The sequence below is a fragment of the Littorina saxatilis genome, linkage group LG17, assembly GCF_037325665.1.
Source record: "Littorina saxatilis isolate snail1 linkage group LG17, US_GU_Lsax_2.0, whole genome shotgun sequence".
Classification (NCBI taxonomy): Eukaryota; Metazoa; Mollusca; class Gastropoda; order Littorinimorpha; family Littorinidae; genus Littorina; species Littorina saxatilis.
In genome coordinates, this window is record NC_090261.1 from 25,693,031 (window position 1) to 25,714,336 (window position 21,306).

A 21,306-nucleotide genomic window follows, 5' to 3' on the forward strand; every position below is an offset into this window, starting at 1 on the left:
GTGTGCATGCGAACTTCAATTTATAACAAGATTATTGACACGCTTGTGAACAAACGTATGCATTGTCCAATCCTCAGGAGGTAGACATGCAAAATGTATCCAAAATTATTTACAGAAAAGTACAAACATAAAACCTTTGTAAATTAAAGCAGGACTACCATCTACAACAATTTTGGAGTGGCATATGCTACAAATTTACACCCATTTCTACCCGTAAAGAAGCCATTGCTAAAAAAAAAAAAAAATGTCACACACAAAAACAACTAAAATGAGTAATGTGTCCACATCTGTTTCAATATATTATTTCATGTTGGCATATACACTTGTTATTAAAAAAAAACATACACATTTACATTGAAAGGTAGAGCAAATGCTTGTACATACACCACTCATCTTTTTCATACATAATATGAATAATAAGCAAATTAACTACTGCCGTAACTCCATAAACGTTCTTACAAGTAATAATTTCCTACTTATCAAACTCACTGTGACCTTGAAATTGGACCATGACCAGTCAGACTTATGTGAAGGTTAAAAACTCTAAACTTTTAAAAACGTTCAAGCAAAATTATAATTTGTTTCATGTTTTGACCCCACTGTGAACTTGAAACTTGACGAGGGTCAATTGGACTTCCATCATATCTAAAGGTCATCAAACCATGGAAGTGTAAGGAGTGTCATAACTCTAGCTTTAAATAAAAGCCATCAGAGAAAATTAGAATTTGCTTTGTGTTTACCCAAACATGACCCCGCTGTGACCTTGAAATTCTACTAAGGTCAACCAAGCTTGTCTCCTGTCTGGAGGTCATCAAAACCTGAAAGTATTTGAAGCTTCAAAGCTCCAGGTTCAAAAACGTCCAGAACAATGATAATTTCCCATTCTTCGACCTGAGCAAGACACCGGTTTTACCTTGAAATCTGACGAGGGTCAAACAGACTTGCAGCACGTCTGGAGGTATAATCAAACCTCAGAAATGTACAAAGTTTCAAAGCACTAACTTCAATAACACCAGAGAAACCCTTAGCCTTACCGTTCACGGTTTCGAGGCTAAGCACGGCCGTCATGTTGGCCGGCCGGATGCCCTAACAGTCCTATAATTACCAAGACTCGTGTGAGTCAAAGACAATACAAACAATAAAGTCTTTCCTGGTATCACAGTTCACCTACTCTTGCTAAGTTGCTTGATGTCACTAAGCTTTCTTTGAATACAGGTTTGAACTGGATGCAACATCACGACACACCATGCGAAGATACTCTGTCAACAATGATAGACGGATAAATGAATTATGCTTGAAGTGCCTGCAGTTGATAAAGGAGTTTATTTTTCTGTAGGAGCGAGGAAGATTGCCTTAGTATCAGACAGGAACGGTCCATGCATCACTGCACACAGCATTACAAAAAAAGTACAGATTATTCAGACGTCTCAAAATCAAAACAGAACAAACGTATGGCCCTCAAAAACAAAGGGTGAATGGAAAATTAAGCGTATTGTTCAAACCGACCCAGTGAGAACACTCAATAGACTTGGTGACATTTTTACGTACCCTTTCCCTTCCAGACGACATTCGAAGTCTAGGACAGAAACACGTAGCAATGAATATAAAAGGTGTATATTCTTAAGTACCATTTATGAAAACAATCCGAACATATACAATAATTTCTCACTGTAAAAAGCTCAAAAAAGAAACCCTGCCTCTCTCCGCTGAAGAGACAGACAAAGAACTCAGAACTTTATTAGGAAAGGATAACGGTCAGCCTAATCGTCCAACCTGCACAGGGAACTAAATGACTGCACACACACACACACACACACACACACACACACACACACACACACACACACTGCTAAAACATAAGAACACGCGCGCACACACGCGCGTAATTTTCCATTCACCTTTCTTTGTTTTTTTGAGAGATAAAGGGAGAGTATATTGAAGGTGGGATAAATAATTCCGCGTTTGACCTTGTATGGCACCAAAGAGATATTTGATGGCACTTTCAACTTGAAGCAGAGACTAGAGGAGACAGGTACAGAATGATAGCCAAACTTCGCCGAGTCACTTTTTTAACACCAACTTTTATGAAAACACGGACAGAGAGAAAATAAACGTATCCAACGTGACTGGCAATTCAGTGTTTGCAATGAAACAGTAGTTACTTCGCGCGGCTAATTCGAAACGGCTGACAGATTTATACCGAGCAGAATACGCATACACTTGATTCCAAATTAGAAAAAAAATCTGTTTGCCTACGTCTGTTACAACGAAATGGACTCCACGTAGCCTATAGACCAGTGTCAAAAATGGCAACACACACACACACACACACACACACACACACACACACACACACACACACACACACACACACACACACACACACACACACTCACTCACTCACACACACACACACGCACGCGCATGGAATGAAAAACTTGAACCATTCTGGTGTAACACGAGAAAATTACTCCCACGAGATTTTTACTCCGAAGTAAACATTTCGCACGAAAAAGTTACTCCCTTTACAAAAAAAGCACTCCCCCATTAATTACACGAGAAAATTACTCCCCAAGACAGGTGAGTTCCGAGTAAACATTTCGTACAAAAATGTTACTCCCCTGACAAATAAATAACGAATAAATTACTTCACCCCAACACAAGCAATTCAACTTCCCATGCCAGGTGTACGAAATTTTTACTCCCTTGTCCCCTGTTAGTCTTGGTGGTGGAAGGGGTGGAAGGAGGGTAGCGCGACATTCGTGTGCGCGAGATCACTTATTGGCATTATCCCTTCGCCCGCATCCCATTTTTGCGTACGAGATTTTTACTGGAAGTAAAAAAAATGGGGAGTAAAAATTTCGGGGAGGGAGTAATTTTTTCGTGCCTTGGGGAGTTCTTTTCTCGTACGAAAAGTGTACTCGGAGTAAGAATTTCGTACGAAATATTTACTCCGGAGTAAATTTTTCGTGGAGTCAAAATTTCGTGTTACACCGGCAATATCGCGACTTAACCCCGTGCAAACTGTCCTGAAAGTTATTCATATCTTGGTCATAAAGAATAAGAAATTTTTAATAGGCAGTTACAGATAAGAAGCATTTTTGTGTGAGTGTTCGAAGAACAAAACGTTAAAAAAAGTTACCTTGTTGTACTCGATAAGTTGTATTTAATTAATTGTATGAGATATTGTTAATTGTTGTTATTTATTTGAATAAAATTGTTTGAAAAAAAGAAAAGAAAAAAAAAGAACGTCAAAGCAATTTCCTTGTTGCATAATATGAAGTCATGACTAAAACCCTTACGACGCGTTTTTCCTGTTTCTTAATTGGGAAAACCGGCAAGTAGTACGGCAAGCGAAATGACTCATCCATTACGGTTAATAACACTAATTATTAGGTGCATGTGCTGTGCTTGCCCTGAAACAACCCCAACAAGCCAATCAGCTGTCTCGATTTGCAAATTGAACCAATAAGAACACTGCACTTGTGGTTGAAAAATGACAGTGCTTTCAGCTTAGCTGCTCAAGCTGCCAGGTTGATTTGACGTAAGTTACCCGGAAGTTTGCGCTTGGGCCAATCAAAACCCGTCTCTCATTGCCGCCGCTGACAAACAGTCCAAATATTAAACCAGCCACTTGTGTTCTACAACACTCCAAAGGTTGCAGGCAAGAGAAACTGCCAGTTATGAAAAACTTTTAAAAAAATCAGTATTCGTCGGCTTCTCTCAGCTACCCAGACAAAAGGCGCCAGCGCGGCCCTTCAGCACAAGGCTAACAAGTGTCTGACCGTAATGAGATACACCTTCGGTTGGCCAAACAGTCTGGATAATTTGAATTTGAATAGTTCACCAATGAAGCTAAAAGTGGTGTCACTTTTCAATCATAAGTGCATGTCCTTATAATCTTGGTTGCAATTTACAAACCGAGGCAGCTGATTGGCTTGCTATGCGGTTTCAGGGAAAGCCTAGCACGCAGACCCAAAAGTAGCATTAGTTGTCATTGAAGAGCAAATTCGCTTGTCTTACAGTAGCGTTTCGATGAGTGTTGAAGATTCTCTCTAGTCACTGAGTATGTCTTTGTTCAAATTAAGAAAGACAACAATTACAAATAGAGCACCAATAATGACTTGTCGCGCTTTGTAAGTCTACGACTGTGCTTATATTACTGCAGCAGAACACATTTGTTTGCAAAATACTGGGCGTGACTTTAGCTTATTTTCAAGGTGTTGCCGGTTAAAGGTCCTTGTCTACATTTTTACAGTACCGAAATCGCCCTTTGACCATTAAAATGCAGAGTCTATTATCTACAAATATCAACAATACACCCCCTTTCGATCAGGAAAGACGAAGCCAGTGTAGCCGTTTGAAAATTCATTGTAGTATTCCAGCGTAGTACTCATAGTAGGATATCCTTATTTGGAAAATGCCAAGCGCAAAACTCCTCTCAAATCCCGTGCATTTCGTGCGTTTAAAAAAAAGCGTGGACAGCGCTCCAGTGTCAAACTGTTGCTGCACTTGTTTGGGCGTGGCTATAAGCATAGTGACATGAATTTGATTGGTCAGTATTTTTAGGCAAAGCACATGTGTTCTCAGCAAACAGAAAACAAAATATTGGAAGCGTGAGTCACGCTACCCAAAAATAAAATCTTTTTTTTACATATATATTTTTTTTCTATAACTTTTTTCCCCATGGTTCATTCATCATCTTACATAACGTTTTAGCGAAATCTAACCATAAGATTATTGAAAAAAAGCAAAAATGTAGACGACCACCTTTAAGAATAAGAGTACTGATGGGAACAACCAATTGAAAGCTGAAAAAAGTGTCAAAACGCATGTAAGTTGTCGCATGCTCATGTGCGCACTACCCCCCGCGGGTTAGGGGGAGTCCCATATTGGTTGGGACGAGAAAGAATTTACCCGATGCTACCCAGCATGTCGTAAGAGGCGACTAACGGTTCTGTTTCTCCTTTTACCCTTGTTAAGTGTTTCTTGTATAGATTATAGTCAATGTTTGTAAAGATTTTAGTCAAGCAGTATGTAAGAAATGTTTAGTCCTTTGTACTGGAAACTTGCATTCTCCCAGTAAGGTCATATATTGTACTACGTTGCAAACCCCTGGAGCAATGTTTTGATTAGTGCTTTTGTGAACAAGAAACAATTAACAAGTGGCTCTATCCCATCTTCCCCCTTTCCCCTATCCCATCTCCCCCCTTTCCCCGTCGCGATATAACCTTGAATGGTTGAAAACGACGTTAAACACCAAATAAAGAAAGAAAGAAAGATGTGCGCACTTGTGATAGGCTTTACTTGCTTCGGTGACGGGAAGGCGACAGTCAGGGGTTGTTGTGAGGTAGGATCTCGCTCACAGCCACACGAAGACGTCCCCAGAAGGACGTGACGGCATCCCGGTCATCCATCCACTGGATGTACGTCGTCGTCTTCAGCACCGCCATCATGGCCGCCGTCAGGTCACGTGACGGCACGTCATCCAGACACACGATGATCAACGCGTCATCAAAGTCCATCACGTGAGTCAGGCACAGAGACAGCTCGAACTGACACCACTGACTCTGCACGAAGCTGGCTGAGAACAGCATCATCACTTTCTTGCTTCTCTCAACACAGTCAGCGATGTTGTCCACAATGTTCCTTCCTAAGGTGAAGTCTCGCTGATGCAGACACAGGCGCAGACCCAGACGGTCTTCCAGCTCGGGCATGAGGTGTCGACGAACCCAGGGCAGGTCGTCGGAGTCGTGGGACACGAAGATGTCGTAGTCAAAATGACCGGTCTGCAGACGTCGCCTTCTGGCGTCACCATGGCCACGAAACGCTTCGTACAGCACTAGGCGAAAATGCCAGCGGTAACGAAACACGACGACGATCACAGCAAGGGTCAGAAGCACGAGACTGATGACGACAATGATCATCATAGAGACATCGAAGCTCAGCAGGCACGCCTGAGCGACAACATGGAAGTCCTCCACCTGAAGGTCTGGTATGTTGGAGCAATTGTAAGAGCCCCATGTATGGTCGAAAAGAGACTTGTTGGAGACCAGCCAGTGTTGAAACCAAACAAGGTCACAGGAACATAAAAACGGATTGTGGCTCAAGTCAACATGCTTCAGTCGATTTCGAGTAGCTCCACTGAATGTTGAAGGGTTGATCAATGAGATCTGGTTTATCCCCAAGTCCAAGTGTTTTAGACGTGTTAAGTTGTCAAACACACCGTCAGGTATCACGGAAATTGAGTTTCTGTTTAGATAAAGCCTCTCCAGTTTTGGGAATCTGTTAAACGTCACAGGCGAAATGCCTCCAGTTTGAGTACCTTCAAGATACAGATTTTCGAGGTTTGACAGGTGTCCAGTTAGTTTTTCGAATTTCTGGTTTTCAGCAGGAAATTTGTTGTGACTGAGTTCCAGTCTCCTTAGCCGAGTGAGATTAGCAAAACAGTCTTCCTGCACGTCGTTTGTCAAAAAATTGATGTTGTTTAACGACAAATACAGACTTCTTAGTCTGGGGTTATTAAAAGCGCGTATTTGTATGTAACGCAAGAAGCTATTCATTTGCGTAAGATATAAGATCTCCAGCCGGGGAAAATTACGATAGCTAAAAGCGTTGGTTTTCAAACTCTCAAAACGGTTGTAATTCAGTCCCAGGAGCTGTAATTGTGGGAGGCACATGTGTGTCGGTAAGAAATTTATCAGGTTGCCGTCTAAATCAAGCTTCCGCAAAGATGGAAATAAAGATGTGCCATTGCTTGAACAAGTCTTTGGAAAGGAAAAGAGTGCATTGAATCCCAAGACCAGGACGTCCAATTGTATCGCACGACTGCTATACAGGTGCGAAATCTGGCAACGAGGCAAATACAGACTTTTCAGACCTTTAAGCGGAGCGAACAGATCAAGATCAACAACGTCGATTAAGTTTTTGTTAAACGTTATATTGGCAAGCCGAGGCAAATCTGCATCGTCAAAAAAGTGGCGTGGAATTGTTCCAAGCCGACACTCCTCCAGTTGTAGACTCCGAAGAGACGACACCGAGAGAACAGGGTGAAGCTGAGAGTAATTCAACGGGTTACCACTGAGCGTAAGCCGTGTCAACAATGTAAGATTGCGAAAGGCTCCCGGACGGATCTGAGTCAACTTATTGTAACTCAAGTCAACTTCAGTGATTCTTGTCACGTTTGAGAAAAAGCTGTCAAGTGAAATAGATTTCAGCTTGTTGTGGGTGAAAATCAAGTTCTGGATTCCGTTTGGAAGTTCGGGAATATAATGAAGTCCATGAGAAGGCTGTGAGCAGTTAGCTTTTCTCTTATAGCATCGGCAAAGATTCTCGCCGCAAACATATAAAGAAGACTTCGCCTTTGTGATGGTTTTGTCGTGACTGATGTGACCTGGTTGCACAGCACTTCGAGTGAAAACCACAGAAAGCACAACCGCACTATGAAACGCGATCCAGTACATTTTGTTCTCTCAAATGTTTTTAAAACTGTTACTTGTGCGTTGACGAGGTCAAATCCTAATCCGGCTTTGAATAGCGCAGGTGCGTAAGTAGTGACTGCTAAAGGCTGCCGCTTTTCTTCTCAGCCAACAGTAACAACATAGCCTATGCACGAGGACTTTCTCAGATGTGCGTTTTACACGAATAGAACCCGGAAGAAAATGAGCAAATGCAGTTCCTTCGCGAAGGAAAGACACTGAGGTACAACCTCACGAATGAAGACAGCCCACCACAGTTTTATTGGAACACTTCGACCTTTTGTTGAATTCGATCTTCCGTCTCATCTATCATCTGCCGTTCGACATTGTATGGCTCTCAATCTTCCAAGACAGACCAATCTTATGTCGCGTCGATCTCTTGTCTTTCAGTGTTATCTTATTAGATTTTTTTTCGTGCAACGTTGGGTCAGCCACGACAGGCAATGGACTGAGAGGTAAATTAACCGAGTGTGTCCACGTTTGCCAACCTCAATGTGACTCGTTCAGATTTTTGTGTTAACCCTCTGGGTGATTTGAAGAAATGATAATCGCCTACTTTGTAATTTGTCAGCCTACTTCAGAACATGTAAGGTGATCTTCAGACGACTAGAGTGTCAAACGAAATAAAGGAACTTCCTGGTGTCGTGACTAACTCTCTTTCAGTCAACGTGCAGGCTCGGCTTCTGCAATAATCGATTGATAATTACTAATCAAGTGCACGAATTCAGTTAAAGGCACGGTAAGCCTCCCGTAAACCATCACAGATACTGTCAGGCTTTTACACACAGTACAAACACCCTTCCATTTGAACGCTCACCAAACGGGAACATCCTAGGTGCCCTACGTAAAGAGCGAGCAATTTTCAAAGAATTAATTTTGCGGAGAGAGTGTCAGAGACAATCGGACCGTGGTGCGTTTTGGCGCTAGACCTAACTTTTAAAATATAAATAATAAATTGACAGCTTGTTACACAAACATTCTTAAATTATAAAAGAATTCTTTTTTCATCAAGACAAGATCAGTACAAATCGAAGTTTTGAAAGTTTGAAAAAGAAAAGCCCGGAAGCAGGGTCACGCAAGGTCGTGGTTCTCGTAGCAGACGACGGTTTATACCTATCGCCAGTTCCTCTGAACAGTCAAAAGCCATTGCTAGAGTTCTTGTGAACCACAGCCGTTTGTTTCGTGCATAGTCAGAGGTACTTAATAACGTGCTATTGCAGATAAGCTCACAGCGAGTCGCATTCAAATTACTAACTGACGACTACATTGTGAAAAAGGGAAACTTGATCACACGGGTTCACCATGGTTCAGGGGTAAGATAAACCACGCAAAAATAAATTCTTTGAAAATTGCTCGCTCTTTAGGGAGGGCACCTAGGATGTTCCCATTTGGTGAGCGTTCAAATGGAAGGGTGTCTGTACTGTGTGTAAAAGCCTGACAGTATCTGTGATGGTTTACGGGAGGCTTACTGTGCCTTTAATTAAATTGTGCACAATCTCTCTCTCTCTCTCTCTCTCTCTCTCTCTCTCTCTCTCTCTCTCTCTCTCTCTCACACACACACACACTCACACACAAACACACACACCTTCGCACACACACAAACACACACACCTTCGCACACACACACACACACACACACACACACACACACTTGAGTCTTTCACTATGACACCTTGTTAACAAAATCACCTGTTTGAAAGAAGGGGAAACAGGCAGTCAGGAGGCGCGATGAGGTAGGATCTCGTTCACAGCCACACGAAGACGTCCCCAGAAGGACGTGATGGCATCCCGGTCATCCATCCACTGGATGTACGTCGTCGTCTTCAGCACCGCCATCATGGCCGTCGTCAGGTCACGTGAAGGCACGTCATCCAGGCACACGATGATCAGCGCATCATCAAAGTCCATGACATGAGTCAGGCACAGCGACAGCTCGAACTGACACCACTGACTCTGCACGAAGCTGCTGGAAAACAGCATCATCACTTTCTTGCTTCTCTCCACGCAGTCAGCAATGTTGTCCACAATGTTCCTTCCTAAGGTGAAGTCTCGCTGATGCAGACACAGACGCAGACCCAGGTGTTCTTCCAGCTCGGGCATGAGGTGTTTGCGAACCCAGGGCAGGTCGTCGGAGTCGTGGGACACGAAGATGTCGTAGTCAAAATGACCGGTCTGCAGACGTCGCCTGCTGGCGTCACCATGGCCACGAAACGCTTCGTACAGCACCAGGCGGAAATGCCAGCGGTAACGAAACACGGTGACGACCACAGTCAGGATCAGAAGCACGAGACTGATAACGACAATGATCATGGCAGATGCATCAAACCTCAGCAGGCATGCCTGAGCAACAAGATGGAAGTCCTCTACATGAAGGCCTGGAATGTTGGAGCAATCGTAAGTGCCCCATGTATGGTCAAAAAGAGACTTGTTCGAGGCCAGCCAATGTTGAAACCAAATCAGATCACAGGAACATGAAAATGGATTTCGATTCAAGTCGACGTACTCCAGGCGATTTCGAGTAGCTCCACTGAATGTTGTAGGCTTGATCAACGAGATACGGTTTTTGGCCAAGTCCAAGTGTTTCAGACGTGTTAAGTTGTCAAACACACCGTCAGGAATCACGGAGATGTAGTTTCTGTTCAGTAAAAGTTTCTCCAGTTTTTGGAACCTGTTAAACAGCTCCGATGAGATGCGTTCAGTTTGGGTTCTTTCAAGGACAAGCGTCTCGAGGTTTAGCAAATGCCCCGTCAGTCTTAGAAATTTATTATTTTCAACAGGAAAGAAGTTGTGACTAGCTTGAAGTTCCTTCAACTGAGTAAGATTCGCGAAACTATCATTGTCAACGTTTAAAAGAAAATTTATGTTGTTGAAAGTTAAGTCCAAGATTTTCAGCATGCGGTTATTGAAGGCGCTTCTTTGAATGCAATGCATACCGTTACTCATCTGCCGCAAGAACAAGATTTCAAGCTGCGGAAACTTGTGGTCGCTAAAACTATCAGTAGTTAGCCCCGAAATGCGGTTTTTACTTAGTCCCAAGAGCTGCAGCTGTGGAAGACAGACTTCTGTTGGTACTGAACTAATCCGATTTTCTTGCAGGTCGAGTACCCTCAAACGTGGAAACAAAGACGTGCCATTCTGACTGCACGTCTTTGGAAAATGATAGAGTGCATTGAATCCCAAGTCTAGTGCAGTCAGTTGCACCGCACGACTGACATATGCGTGGGAAATCTCACTGTATGATAACGAAAGATTTGCCAGTCCTGTTAGCGAGGTAAACTGATCCACATCAACAATATCAAGATAATTTTTGTCAAGAGCTATATTGGTAAGTCGAGGCAGATCTGCATTGTCAAAAAAGTGGCGTGGTATTGTTCCAAGCCCGCACATCTCCAGGTGCAGGCTCTGAAGAGACGACACTGAGAGAACATGATGAAGCTGCGTGTAATTCAACGGGTTACCGTTCAGCAGAAGCCGCGACAGCAGAGACAGTTTGCGAAAGGCTCCTGGACTAATCTTAGTTAAACCATTCTTGCTCAGGTCAAGTTGAGCGATTCTGGTCACGTTGGAGAAAAAGTTGTCACGTGAAATAGATGTCAGGTTGTTGCCGGTGAAATTCAAGGTCTGGATGCCGTGCGGAAGTTTGGGAATATACTGCAGTCCATCAGAATGCCCAGAGCAGTCAGCTCTTCTCTTTGAGCATAGGCACAGATCATCGCCGCAAGGATATGAAAACGTTGCCTTCGCCTTAGCCGTATGATTTATTGCTGCCCTTTTGATTTGGACATGACTGATATGTCCGATGTGTGCACTCAGAGTAAAACTCACGAAAAGCACCAGCACACTGTGAGATGCCACCCAGTACATGTTCTTTCTCAATTTTCAAACGTTACTTTCGCAAGGAAGAGATCACAAAATGAGGCTTTGAACGGTGTGGTTTCTGAAATAGCAAGTGTAGAAGGTACCTTCCTGTCCCCTGCAAACGATCATGCATACATGTCTGACCAGGTGTTTACATAGGATACGAGCATCCTTAATCCTCTTGGACACACACCAAGATTCAACAGCCCGACTGGTTTCTGTGCAGAGTGAGGTTATCTTAATGGATACATTTCTTAAAAGCTCTCAGTGCCTTTGTAAAAATCAAATCATCAAAAAATTACACTTCCCACACACGACAACCGGGCTGTGTATCTTTTTTATATACCTACATGTCCAAGTGGTGGGTTGGTCTTGCAGTCTCATAAAAATAAAAAATAAACCGGTCAGCTCTGAAAGGGTGAGTCGAATCGTTTACACAGGAAGCAGCGTGCCTTTGAGGTCACACCGTCAGTCTACCGAAGGCGCTCCCATCCGTCGAAATTCAACCTATCTAAATTCGCGCGTTCTCCATCCCAACTGAAAAATATAGACTCCTCTCAACTGGAACACGTCGACCCCACTGACCTACACACTAGAACAGTTCCCCACCCGTGAGTGCTTTCGGGGGAAGTAATGAGTTTATATTTGCCCGCTTCACTCTTCCTGCTTCCTGCAGAATATTATCTCGTAATCTTTAAACTATGGAAAATTCTCTCGTGATCTTTAAACTATTGAAATGGAACTTCCTGGCCGAGCCTCAACCGTCAAGCTCCTTTTCCTCCCTCTCTTGCCGTGCGACTGACAAAATACTACAGTCGAGCCTGGCTGGAACGACTGCTCAAGGGACCCGCCGAGCAAACTGGTCGTTAAAACCAGGTGGTCGCTACGGAAAGATGAACTATGCAAAGAAAAATATCATTGGGGATCTTTGGCGTGGTCGTTGTAGGCAGGTGGTTGGTTGATAGGTTGGTTGTTAACGTCCCCACAACGTGGGCACGTGGTCGCTATCGAGCTGGCCTCAAAGGCAGGTTCCACTGTATTGTTAGCAAACCGTGACTTGAAATAGAGATCACGCAAAGACATGAAATCTTTGTCTGAAAAAAGGAACTGAAACAAGGAACAAGGAACATAACGGACGCATAATTCAACATTTTGGGTAAGGCCCAACCCGACTGACTTTTTTCTGCCGACCCTGAAACGTTTTCTTTTTTGTAATAATTTGTATTCTTGTTCTTGGGCATTTCAACTACAAAACCGCATACAAATCAACAATGTGAACAGCATCACATCAACACCTCTAAAACAATGTTTTTGTTTTGTTTCAACAAGTAAGGAAAATGGACAGAGACAGCCAGACAAAGATAGAGAAGAGTGAGAGATGGAGAAAACAAAAACAAACATCAAAACTTATTAACTCTTATATTATACAACATATGTACAAACATTGAATAGGGCCTACTTATAAAACATGCGATATTATTAATATGAAAACAAGGTACATAATAAGCCAACTTTGCCTTAAAGTTAAGTCTTCATTTCGATTGTATAGGCCTATGCTTGTCTGAAAATGCGGCTGTCATTTGTGTGTGTGTGTGTGTGATGTTTTGCTAATAAAACAATGAAATGTAAAATGTGATGAGCATAAACAAATTTCTGAATCTCGAATGATGCCAGTTCTTCTGATAAATGTACATTTGAAGCAAAATCACATTCAAACTTCTAAACCTCTGGCCAAAACTTATCAACGTATATTTACAGCGCCAAAATATGTTCAATACTACCCTAAGTTTCTGCAGAAAAGGAACAGTATTCAGATGCCAGAATATTTATCTTCTTCAATGTAACGTTTGTTCCTTGATTTCGCTATATTTTTCGAACCAGAAACCATTTATTTTACCATCTTTTATCTTGTGTATTTTCAACCTCAACATTTTCTCATTGATATCAGAATTTAATTTCGAAGACTTTTTTCTCTCTAATAATTTGGTTCAAAATGTTCAGTACCAGTGATAGCAGATAACTTTTTTTTGCGCCTTTCTCTACAGAACATATTATTTGGCTTAGTCTGGAAATATTCGTTTCAGTTGTGTTAAAGAGCTGTCTCTAATCGCCTCAAGAGCTACACAGTACGGGTGTGGGGGAGGGGGTTGTAATTGTATCACCTTACACCAGGAATAACCATACAGTTAGTGTTTGAGCGCCTATATAGTTGGTCAAATTTGAAGCGGTTGTGTTTGGGTATCAGTGTTTTGACATTGTGATTTTTCCTTCAAGCTCATCCGCAGCACTCTTTATTTTGATTTTCGTTTTACGTTTCGCCCCTGAGAGGAGCCCGCATTTCACATGCTGTTGCTATGGGAACCCCAAAGCTGACTTTTTACCCGGTAGATTTACCGGTTTCCTTCCACAATGTGCCGGGTATTTCTGTATTTGATTGGCTCTCTTGACAATACCGGTATGAATGGGTATGGAACGCCAAAACTGACTTTTTACCCGGTAGAATCTACCGGTATCATTTCTCAATCTACCGATTATTTCTGTATTTTATTGGCTCTCTTGACAATACCGGTCCAAAACTGACTTTTTACCCGGTAACATCTATCAATATCATTTCGCAATCTGCCAGGTATTTCTGCATACGACTTGCTCTCTTGGCAATGACGGTGTAAGTTGGTATGGAACGCCCAAACTGACGTGGAACAACCGAATGACCGAACCTATTAGTTACAAGCAGAACAAGCGAAGGGAAGACCACTACTGGGAACATATAGTCCCCTCTCCCACCCACCCACCCCTTCCAAACACAAAAGACACCGATGAGAACAAAAACCTACCCTAAACAATAAAAACAAAGAGACAGAGACAGAGAGAAAGAGACAGAGACAAAGACAGAGAGAGAAAGAGACAAAGACAGAGAGAGAAAGAGAGACAGACAAACAGAGACACACACACAAAACTTTGTAGACAAACGAATGGCGTAAAGAGGAAAAAAGAAAGAAAAAGAACGAAACAGAAAGGAAGAAAAAGAGATTATATTAAAACTACAACATATGCAGCAAATCAAGGAGTGTTAAAAATGAATTTGGCGTAGAAAAAAGATATACATGTAAAACACTCGCGCAAAATTATATAAGGAAATCACGAGCACGAATTTGAAGCCAGTTCACTTACACACACACACTGACACACACACACACTGACACACATACACACTGACACACATACACACCGACATACGCTAGACTTTCACTGACACCATTGCCTGACAAAACAACCTGTTTGTAAGAACGGCAGACAGCAGTCAGGGATTGTGGTGAGAAATGATCTCGTTCAGAGCCACACGAAGACGTCCCCAGAAGGACGTCATTGCATGCTCGTCATCCATCCACTGGATGTACGTCGTCGTCTTCAGCACCGCCATCATGGCCGCCGTCAGGTCACGTGACGGCACGTCATCCAGACACACGATGATCAGCGCATCATCATAGTCCAATACGTGAGTCAAGCACAGCGACAGCTCGAACTGACACCACTGACTCTGCACGAAGCTGCTGGAAAACAGCATCATCACTTTCTTGCTTCTCTCAACGCAGTCAGCGATGTTGTCCACAATGTTCCTTCCCAAGGTGAAGTCTCGCTGATGAAGACACAGGCGCAGACCCAGGCGTTCTTCCAGCTCAGGCATGAGGTGACGACGAACCCAGGGCAGGTCGTCAGAGTCGTGGGACACGAAGATGTCGTAGTCAAAGTGACCGGTCTGCAGACGTCGCTTTCTGGCGTCACCATGGCCACTAAACGCTTCGTACAGCACCAGGCGGAAATGCCAGCGGTAACGAAACACGGTGACGATCATAGTCATTGTCAGAAGCACGAGACTGACGACAACAACGATCATGACGGACGCCCCGTGGCTTAACAGACAGGCTTGTTCATCGACAAAGAACTGTTGGACTGCTAGTCCAGGGATGTTGAAACAGCGATAGGGTCCCCATGATCCATTGAACAAAGTACGGGTAGTAATTAACCAGTTTTGAAACCACAGCAGCTCACATGAACAGAGGAATGGGTTCCCGCTTAGGTCCAGCATGGTAAGTCTATGCTTTCGGGTAACTGGACTAAACAACCGTGCTGACACCACGGATATCTGGTTATTGCTGAGGACAAGGTGTTTCAGCTTCCCAAGGCCATCAAACGCCCCATCGGGAATCGCTGATAACCTGTTACGGTCCAGGGACAACGTCTCCAGTTGTGGAAATCCTGATAACATGTGCTGGGTGATGTACATCAGTTCGCAGTCCTCCATAAAGAGTTTTTTCATCCGATTCAAATGGCCGAACAGCTCCAAAAAGCGGTCTTCTGTGACGCGTAAGAAATTGTGACTGAGTTGCAGCTCTATGAGATGTGGACAGTTTGCAAAACTACCGGTATCGATAGATTCGAGACTAAAGTCAATACTATTGTAAGACAGGGAAATTCGCTCAAGCAACGGATTGCTGAATGCGTCTTTGGGCAGAGTGTCGATGTGGTCGTTCAAAGCATACAGATACAGCTCAATCAGTTTTGGAAACTTGTCTCCTCCGAAGGCATTCGCCGGTAAAATGAAGATAATGTTCTCACTGAGTAGTAGGACTTTCAGACTGGGCAAGCAAACCTGTCCTATTGACGAGATCAAGTTCTTCCTCAGCAGTAAGTGTGTCATTTTGGGGAACAGCGAGGAATTCCCGGCGTAACATGTAATGGGGAAGTCGAACAGTCCGTTTGAGTTCAAGTTGATCGTCTCCAGTTCGCTGACCAAATCCACGTGAAGGTGTGAGATTTTGTTGGCAGCTAAACCCAGCTCTCTCAAGCTTTTCAGGTGCTGGAAGGTGCTAAGACTGGTATCGCCGATGTAATTGTCGTAGAGAATGAGGCTTTTGAGTCGCTGCAAAGTGGTGCTGCCAAAATAGCCAGGTGGAACTGCATCCAGGTCACAACGCCTCAGGGACAGGCTGGTAAGAGTGGGGACGGTCAGAACTGGTGAAACAGTCGCCCAGGTCATGTTGTTGAAGTCCATGTAGAGCTCGTTTAGTCGTCCGAGATGTTGGAACGCTCCCGGCCTTATGTAACTCACTTCGTTTCTGTACAACGTCAGGTATGTGATGTTGGTGACATTCTGGAAAAAGTCGTCTCGAAAGATGCCTTTGAGATGGTTTGAGCTGAAATTCAATCGGGTGATATCATGCGGAAGTTGTGGTATATATTGAAGGCCTCGAGCGTGGCGAGAACAGTCAGCGTTTTCATGGTAGCATGAACACAGGTTTTCTCCACAATGTGTTCCGTTCGGCCCCTCCACCCTGTCTTCCAGATCCTCTGGAGCTCGAAGTGACGTCACAAAATCTGTGACGTATGGGTTGGTAACTCTTGCAGCCATTAAGATTGAGACCAACATTAAAATGCGTGCATGGGTCATGACTGTCGGGTCGTTTCAAACCGCTTTATTATGCAGATGATTTCCTGCTTTGAAAATAGAATGAAGTCCGGGTCTGCTAGACAGACTTCGTCAGTCTTTCGAAGATGGTTGAAAACCGTCGTGTCCCAGTCAGTCTCACTTCTCTTTCTGAAAATGGTGAAATAACACTAGTTTGTATTGTCATTAAAAGTATCGCAACATAATGCCCAATGAATGAAAAACTATCATGAAAATGGTTGAAACTATTCTCGAGTTAGGGGAAGGGCTCCTAATATGGACCACTTTTTGTTTCATGCTAATAACTAGCTTGTTTTCTTGCGAAGAAGTTTCATTTTGTGTTTGGTAGTCCTTCTCTCTTAAGTGAACCGTTAGGCCTAATTAGAGTGAAATAGCTTTGATAGACATTCAGCAAAAATTAAATAGAGAAAAAATCACAAAGGGTCCATATTAGGCGCCCAGGCTCCTAATATGGACCAGTGAAGCGGCCTTCACGAATCACTGTCAAAAGCCCCCTATACTTCAAAATAACATGATACAACTTATTGTGCATGTCAGACTAATTCAAATATGCTTTTGATTTATCTGTTTCGGGTTGATGAGAGCATTATTTGAAGCACACCAGGAAACTAAAGAAGCATATCAAAAACAGAGTAAAAATAAGTGAAATTATCAACTTCCGCAAAAAGAAGACAATTTGATATATTTTTTTGAAAGCTCGAGGGCTAGTTATAGGTTATTTTCAGCAAGCTTCTTAATGAATTAATGAAAATAGCCTTTAGCTTTTATTTTCTTCGATTTGTTGAAGGTGGTCCATATTAGGGGACTCACACATACTTTGAGATTTTGCTATTATTTTTTGTTTGCAGTAGAAACTCGGGGTCAAAACTGCTAAAATGTAACAAATACGGTCTTAGCTGTCATATAATTATAGCAATTTGTGTGTGATAAAAGCTTTGGCTGTGGACAGAAACGAGTCCGTTTTAGGCGTCAAAGTTAGAGTGAACGCTGCCAAAAGTGAAAAAAAAGCCTAACGGTTTTAAGGTTTGTGTTTCTGCAACTGTTTTGACATGCGCAAGTTATCCAGAAAGGGTGAATACAGCGAATGAAATTGTTTTTAGCGCTCTAGCGCCGTTAGTTTGTCTGATCAAGAGGTGGTCCATATTAGGAGCCGGTCCATATTAGGAGCCCTTCCGCTATGTTCATTTATGATTATATGATTGGAAATTGCCTTATAATGGAAACAAATTTAACCAATTTATTTTGAGTGAACACTCACCTTATCCCATCCACAATACTCCGGACTAAAGCATTCCTACAAGAAAGCTAACAAGATACCAATGTTCGTTGTCAACGCAGCGGTGTCTTTTGGAAACCGGTTGTGAACACGAACCTCCTATTCGTGGCATTGAGAAAAACATGTTTACGTCATGCTAAAATCAGAGCTTGCTAGTTGTGCGCGGTATGTGCAGATTAAGAGTATACATGCATCTTAAACACAGCAGCACATTGCAACAGCCATGCACTTTTAACTAGGGGAAGGGCTCCTAATATGGACCGGCTCCTAATATGGACCACCTCCTGTTCTGACAAACTAACGGCGCTAGAGCGCTCAAAAAAAATTTATTCGCTGGATAACTTGCACATGTCAAAACAGTTGCAGAAACACAAATCTCAAAACCGTTGGGCTATTTCTCCTTTTTATATTTAGTCAAGTTTTGACTAAATATTTTAACATCGAGGGGGAATCGAAACGAGGGTCGTGGTGTATGTGCGTGTGTGTGTGTGTGTGTGTGTGTGTGTGTGTGTGTGTAGAGCGATTCAGACTAAACTACTGGACCGATCTTTATGAAATTTGACATGAAAGTTCCTGGGTATGAAATCCCCGAACGTTTTTTTCATTTTTTTGATAAATGTCTTTGATGACGTCATATCCGGCTTTTCGTGAAAGTTGAGGCGGCACTGCCACGCCCTCATTTTTCAACCAAATTGGTTGACATTTTGGTCAAGTAATCTTCGACGAAGCCCGGACTTCGGTATTGCATTTCAGCTTGGTGGCTTAAAAATTAATTAATGACTTTGGTCATTAAAAATCTGAAAATTTAAAAAAATAAAAATAAAATTTATAAAACGATTCAAGTTTACGTTCATCTTATTCTCCATCATTTTCTGATTCCAAAAACATATAAATATGTTATATTTGGATTAAAAGCAAGCTCTGAAAATTAAATATATAAAAAATATTATCAAAATTAAATTGTCGAAATCAATTTAAAAACACTTTCATCTTATTCCTTGTCGGTTCCTGATTCCAAAAACATATAGATATGATATGTTTGGATTCAAAACACGCTCAGAAAGTTAAAACAAAGAGAGGTACAGAAAAGCGTGCTATCCTTCTTAGCGCAACTACTACCCCGCTCTTCTTGTCAATTTCACTGCCTTTGCCATGAGCGGTGGACTGACGATGCTACGAGTATACGGTCTTGCTGAAAAATGGCATTGCGTTCAGTTTCATTCTGTGAGTTCGACAGCTACTTGACTAAATATTGTATTTTCGCCTTACGCGACTTGTTTCACTTTTGGCAGGGTTCACTCTAAATTTTCCGCCTAAAACGGACTCGTTTCTGTCCACAGCCAAAGCTTTTATCACACAAAAATTGCTATACATGACAGCTAAGACCGTATTTGTTACATTTTAGCAGTGTTGACCCCGAGTTTCTACTGCAAACAAAAAATAATAGCAAAATCTCAAAGTATGTGCGAGTCCCCTAATATGGACCACCTTCAACAAATCGAAGAAAATAAAAGCTAAAGGCTATTTTCATTAATTCATTAAGAAGCTTGCTGGAAATAACCTATAACTAGCCCTCGAGATTAAAAAGAAATATGACAAAAAGTCTTCTTTTCGTGGAAGTTGATAATTTCACTTATTTTCACTCTGTTTTTGATAAGCTTCTTTAGTTTCCTGGTGTGCTTCAAATAATGCTCTCATCAACCCGAAACAGATACATCTAAAGCATATTTTAATTAGTCTGACTTGTAAACTAAGTTGTATCATGTTATTTTGAAGTATAGGGGGCTTTTTACAGTGATTCGTGAAGGCCGCTTCACTGGTCCATATTAGGCGCCCGGGCTCCTAATATAAACCATTTGTGATTTTTTTCTGTATTTAATTTTTGCTGAATGTCTATCAAAGCTATTTCACTCTAATTAGGCCTAACGGTTAACCTAAGAGAAAAGGACTACCAAACACAAAATAAAACTTCTTCGCAAGAAAACAAGCTAGTTATCAGCATGAAACAAAAAGTGGTCCATATTAGGAGCCCTTCCCCTACTTCCAAAGGACTTTCAATCATACGAGTTCATTTCCATGCTAACAATAAAAATAATGTAATAATAGAAGCGTGTGAGATGTACAGCTTGTTTGGTTTCAGGAAGGAAATATAATGCCGTCGGAAGTCCAACTGTCATTGTGTTCATGCAACACTGAATGGAACAAGCAGGGGCTTTTGTTATATAGACCCGGCTAGTATGTATTTGCTTTAACCATAGGTATATGATCTTATCTAATTAATTTACTTCTGCGTTGAACGTGGCCGAATCAGACCCATTACATGATTTTTCGTTGAAGTTGAACCCCCCACCCCCCCCCCCCTACCCCTGAAAATATGAGGAAAACAAGGATATTAAACTGAACTGAGTCCACTTATACTTAGCTAAAGAAAAACAACATGGCTAAACAAAACAAAAACACAAACAAATCCAAAAACAAAGAGACTGCCAACGTTCCAAAATTCAACTTGTAATTACGAATTACTAAATTAGTACGATTCCACTGAATTTGTTGCAAAATCGGGGAATACAAAAAGTATATTCATGCACAATGTAGTCCCTATGACTTTTCTGATGATTCATATCTGATAATATGTAAAAGCTCTGCAAAATGTATACAATGTAATAATAGGAGCAGGCGCTTTACATTCACAGTCAGAAAAAAGATCGCCATTGATTCCGAAGTTGCTTGCAATGCAGTAGAAGAACATAACCCCATTAACAACTTGCTGTAAGCTAAGTGGTACTCTTTGATGAAGTGGAAAGGGGAACAGTCAAGGCGCTAACAACACCGAAATACTCTATTCCTATTTTCTGTGTGTGCGTGTGCATTGTCGATGCCAGTCAGTGTCATCATTGCTTTTGTACTTGTAGTCCGCATTATGCTGTGCATAACAAGACTCCTTCGCCTTCACACTTCAGCTCTTCGAATCAAAGTTAATGTGTGTACATCCTGGGTGTTTAAATAAACCTCTGTAAACTTAAAAATGATATTTAGTTTCAAACGTTCTGAAAAGTTACCTGTTTTTTTCATGCTGGAAGAAATTTGTGGATCTGAATAACAGTGGTTTCTTTTAAGTGAACAGACAAACAAATATCACACAAAACTTATCTTCATGAAATTCAGTATTCGCCCACTCGCCAGGAAGCCGAGCGAATGAAATTCATTTCCATGCTAACAAGAACATT

The 21,306-nt window shown here is 42.1% G+C and overlaps 3 protein-coding genes across 3 annotated transcripts; all 3 read right to left on the reverse strand.

Moving 5' to 3' along the window:
- Positions 1–34: 34 nt before the first annotated feature.
- LOC138953077 (toll-like receptor 13) lies at positions 35–8,164 on the reverse strand. Its single transcript, XM_070324853.1, has 2 exons — positions 5,292–8,164; positions 35–1,384 (listed from the first exon to the last, which is right to left on the reverse strand). The coding sequence occupies exon 1, from the start codon at positions 7,461–7,463 to the stop codon at positions 5,334–5,336; it is 2,130 nt and encodes a 709-aa protein (XP_070180954.1). The 5' UTR covers positions 7,464–8,164; the 3' UTR covers positions 35–1,384; positions 5,292–5,333.
- Positions 8,165–9,173: 1,009 nt separating this feature from the next.
- On the reverse strand, positions 9,174–11,506 carry LOC138953240 (toll-like receptor 3). The gene is made up of 2 exons (XM_070325040.1): positions 11,501–11,506; positions 9,174–11,129 (listed from the first exon to the last, which is right to left on the reverse strand). The coding sequence occupies exons 1-2, from the start codon at positions 11,504–11,506 to the stop codon at positions 9,195–9,197; spliced, it is 1,941 nt and encodes a 646-aa protein (XP_070181141.1). The 3' UTR covers positions 9,174–9,194.
- A 2,676-nt stretch (positions 11,507–14,182) lies between these two features.
- On the reverse strand, positions 14,183–16,893 carry LOC138953076 (toll-like receptor 13). Its single transcript, XM_070324852.1, has one exon. It carries the CDS (start codon positions 16,783–16,785, stop codon positions 14,638–14,640), a length of 2,148 nt encoding a protein of 715 aa, XP_070180953.1. The 5' UTR covers positions 16,786–16,893; the 3' UTR covers positions 14,183–14,637.
- Between the last annotated feature and the right edge of the window lie 4,413 nt (positions 16,894–21,306).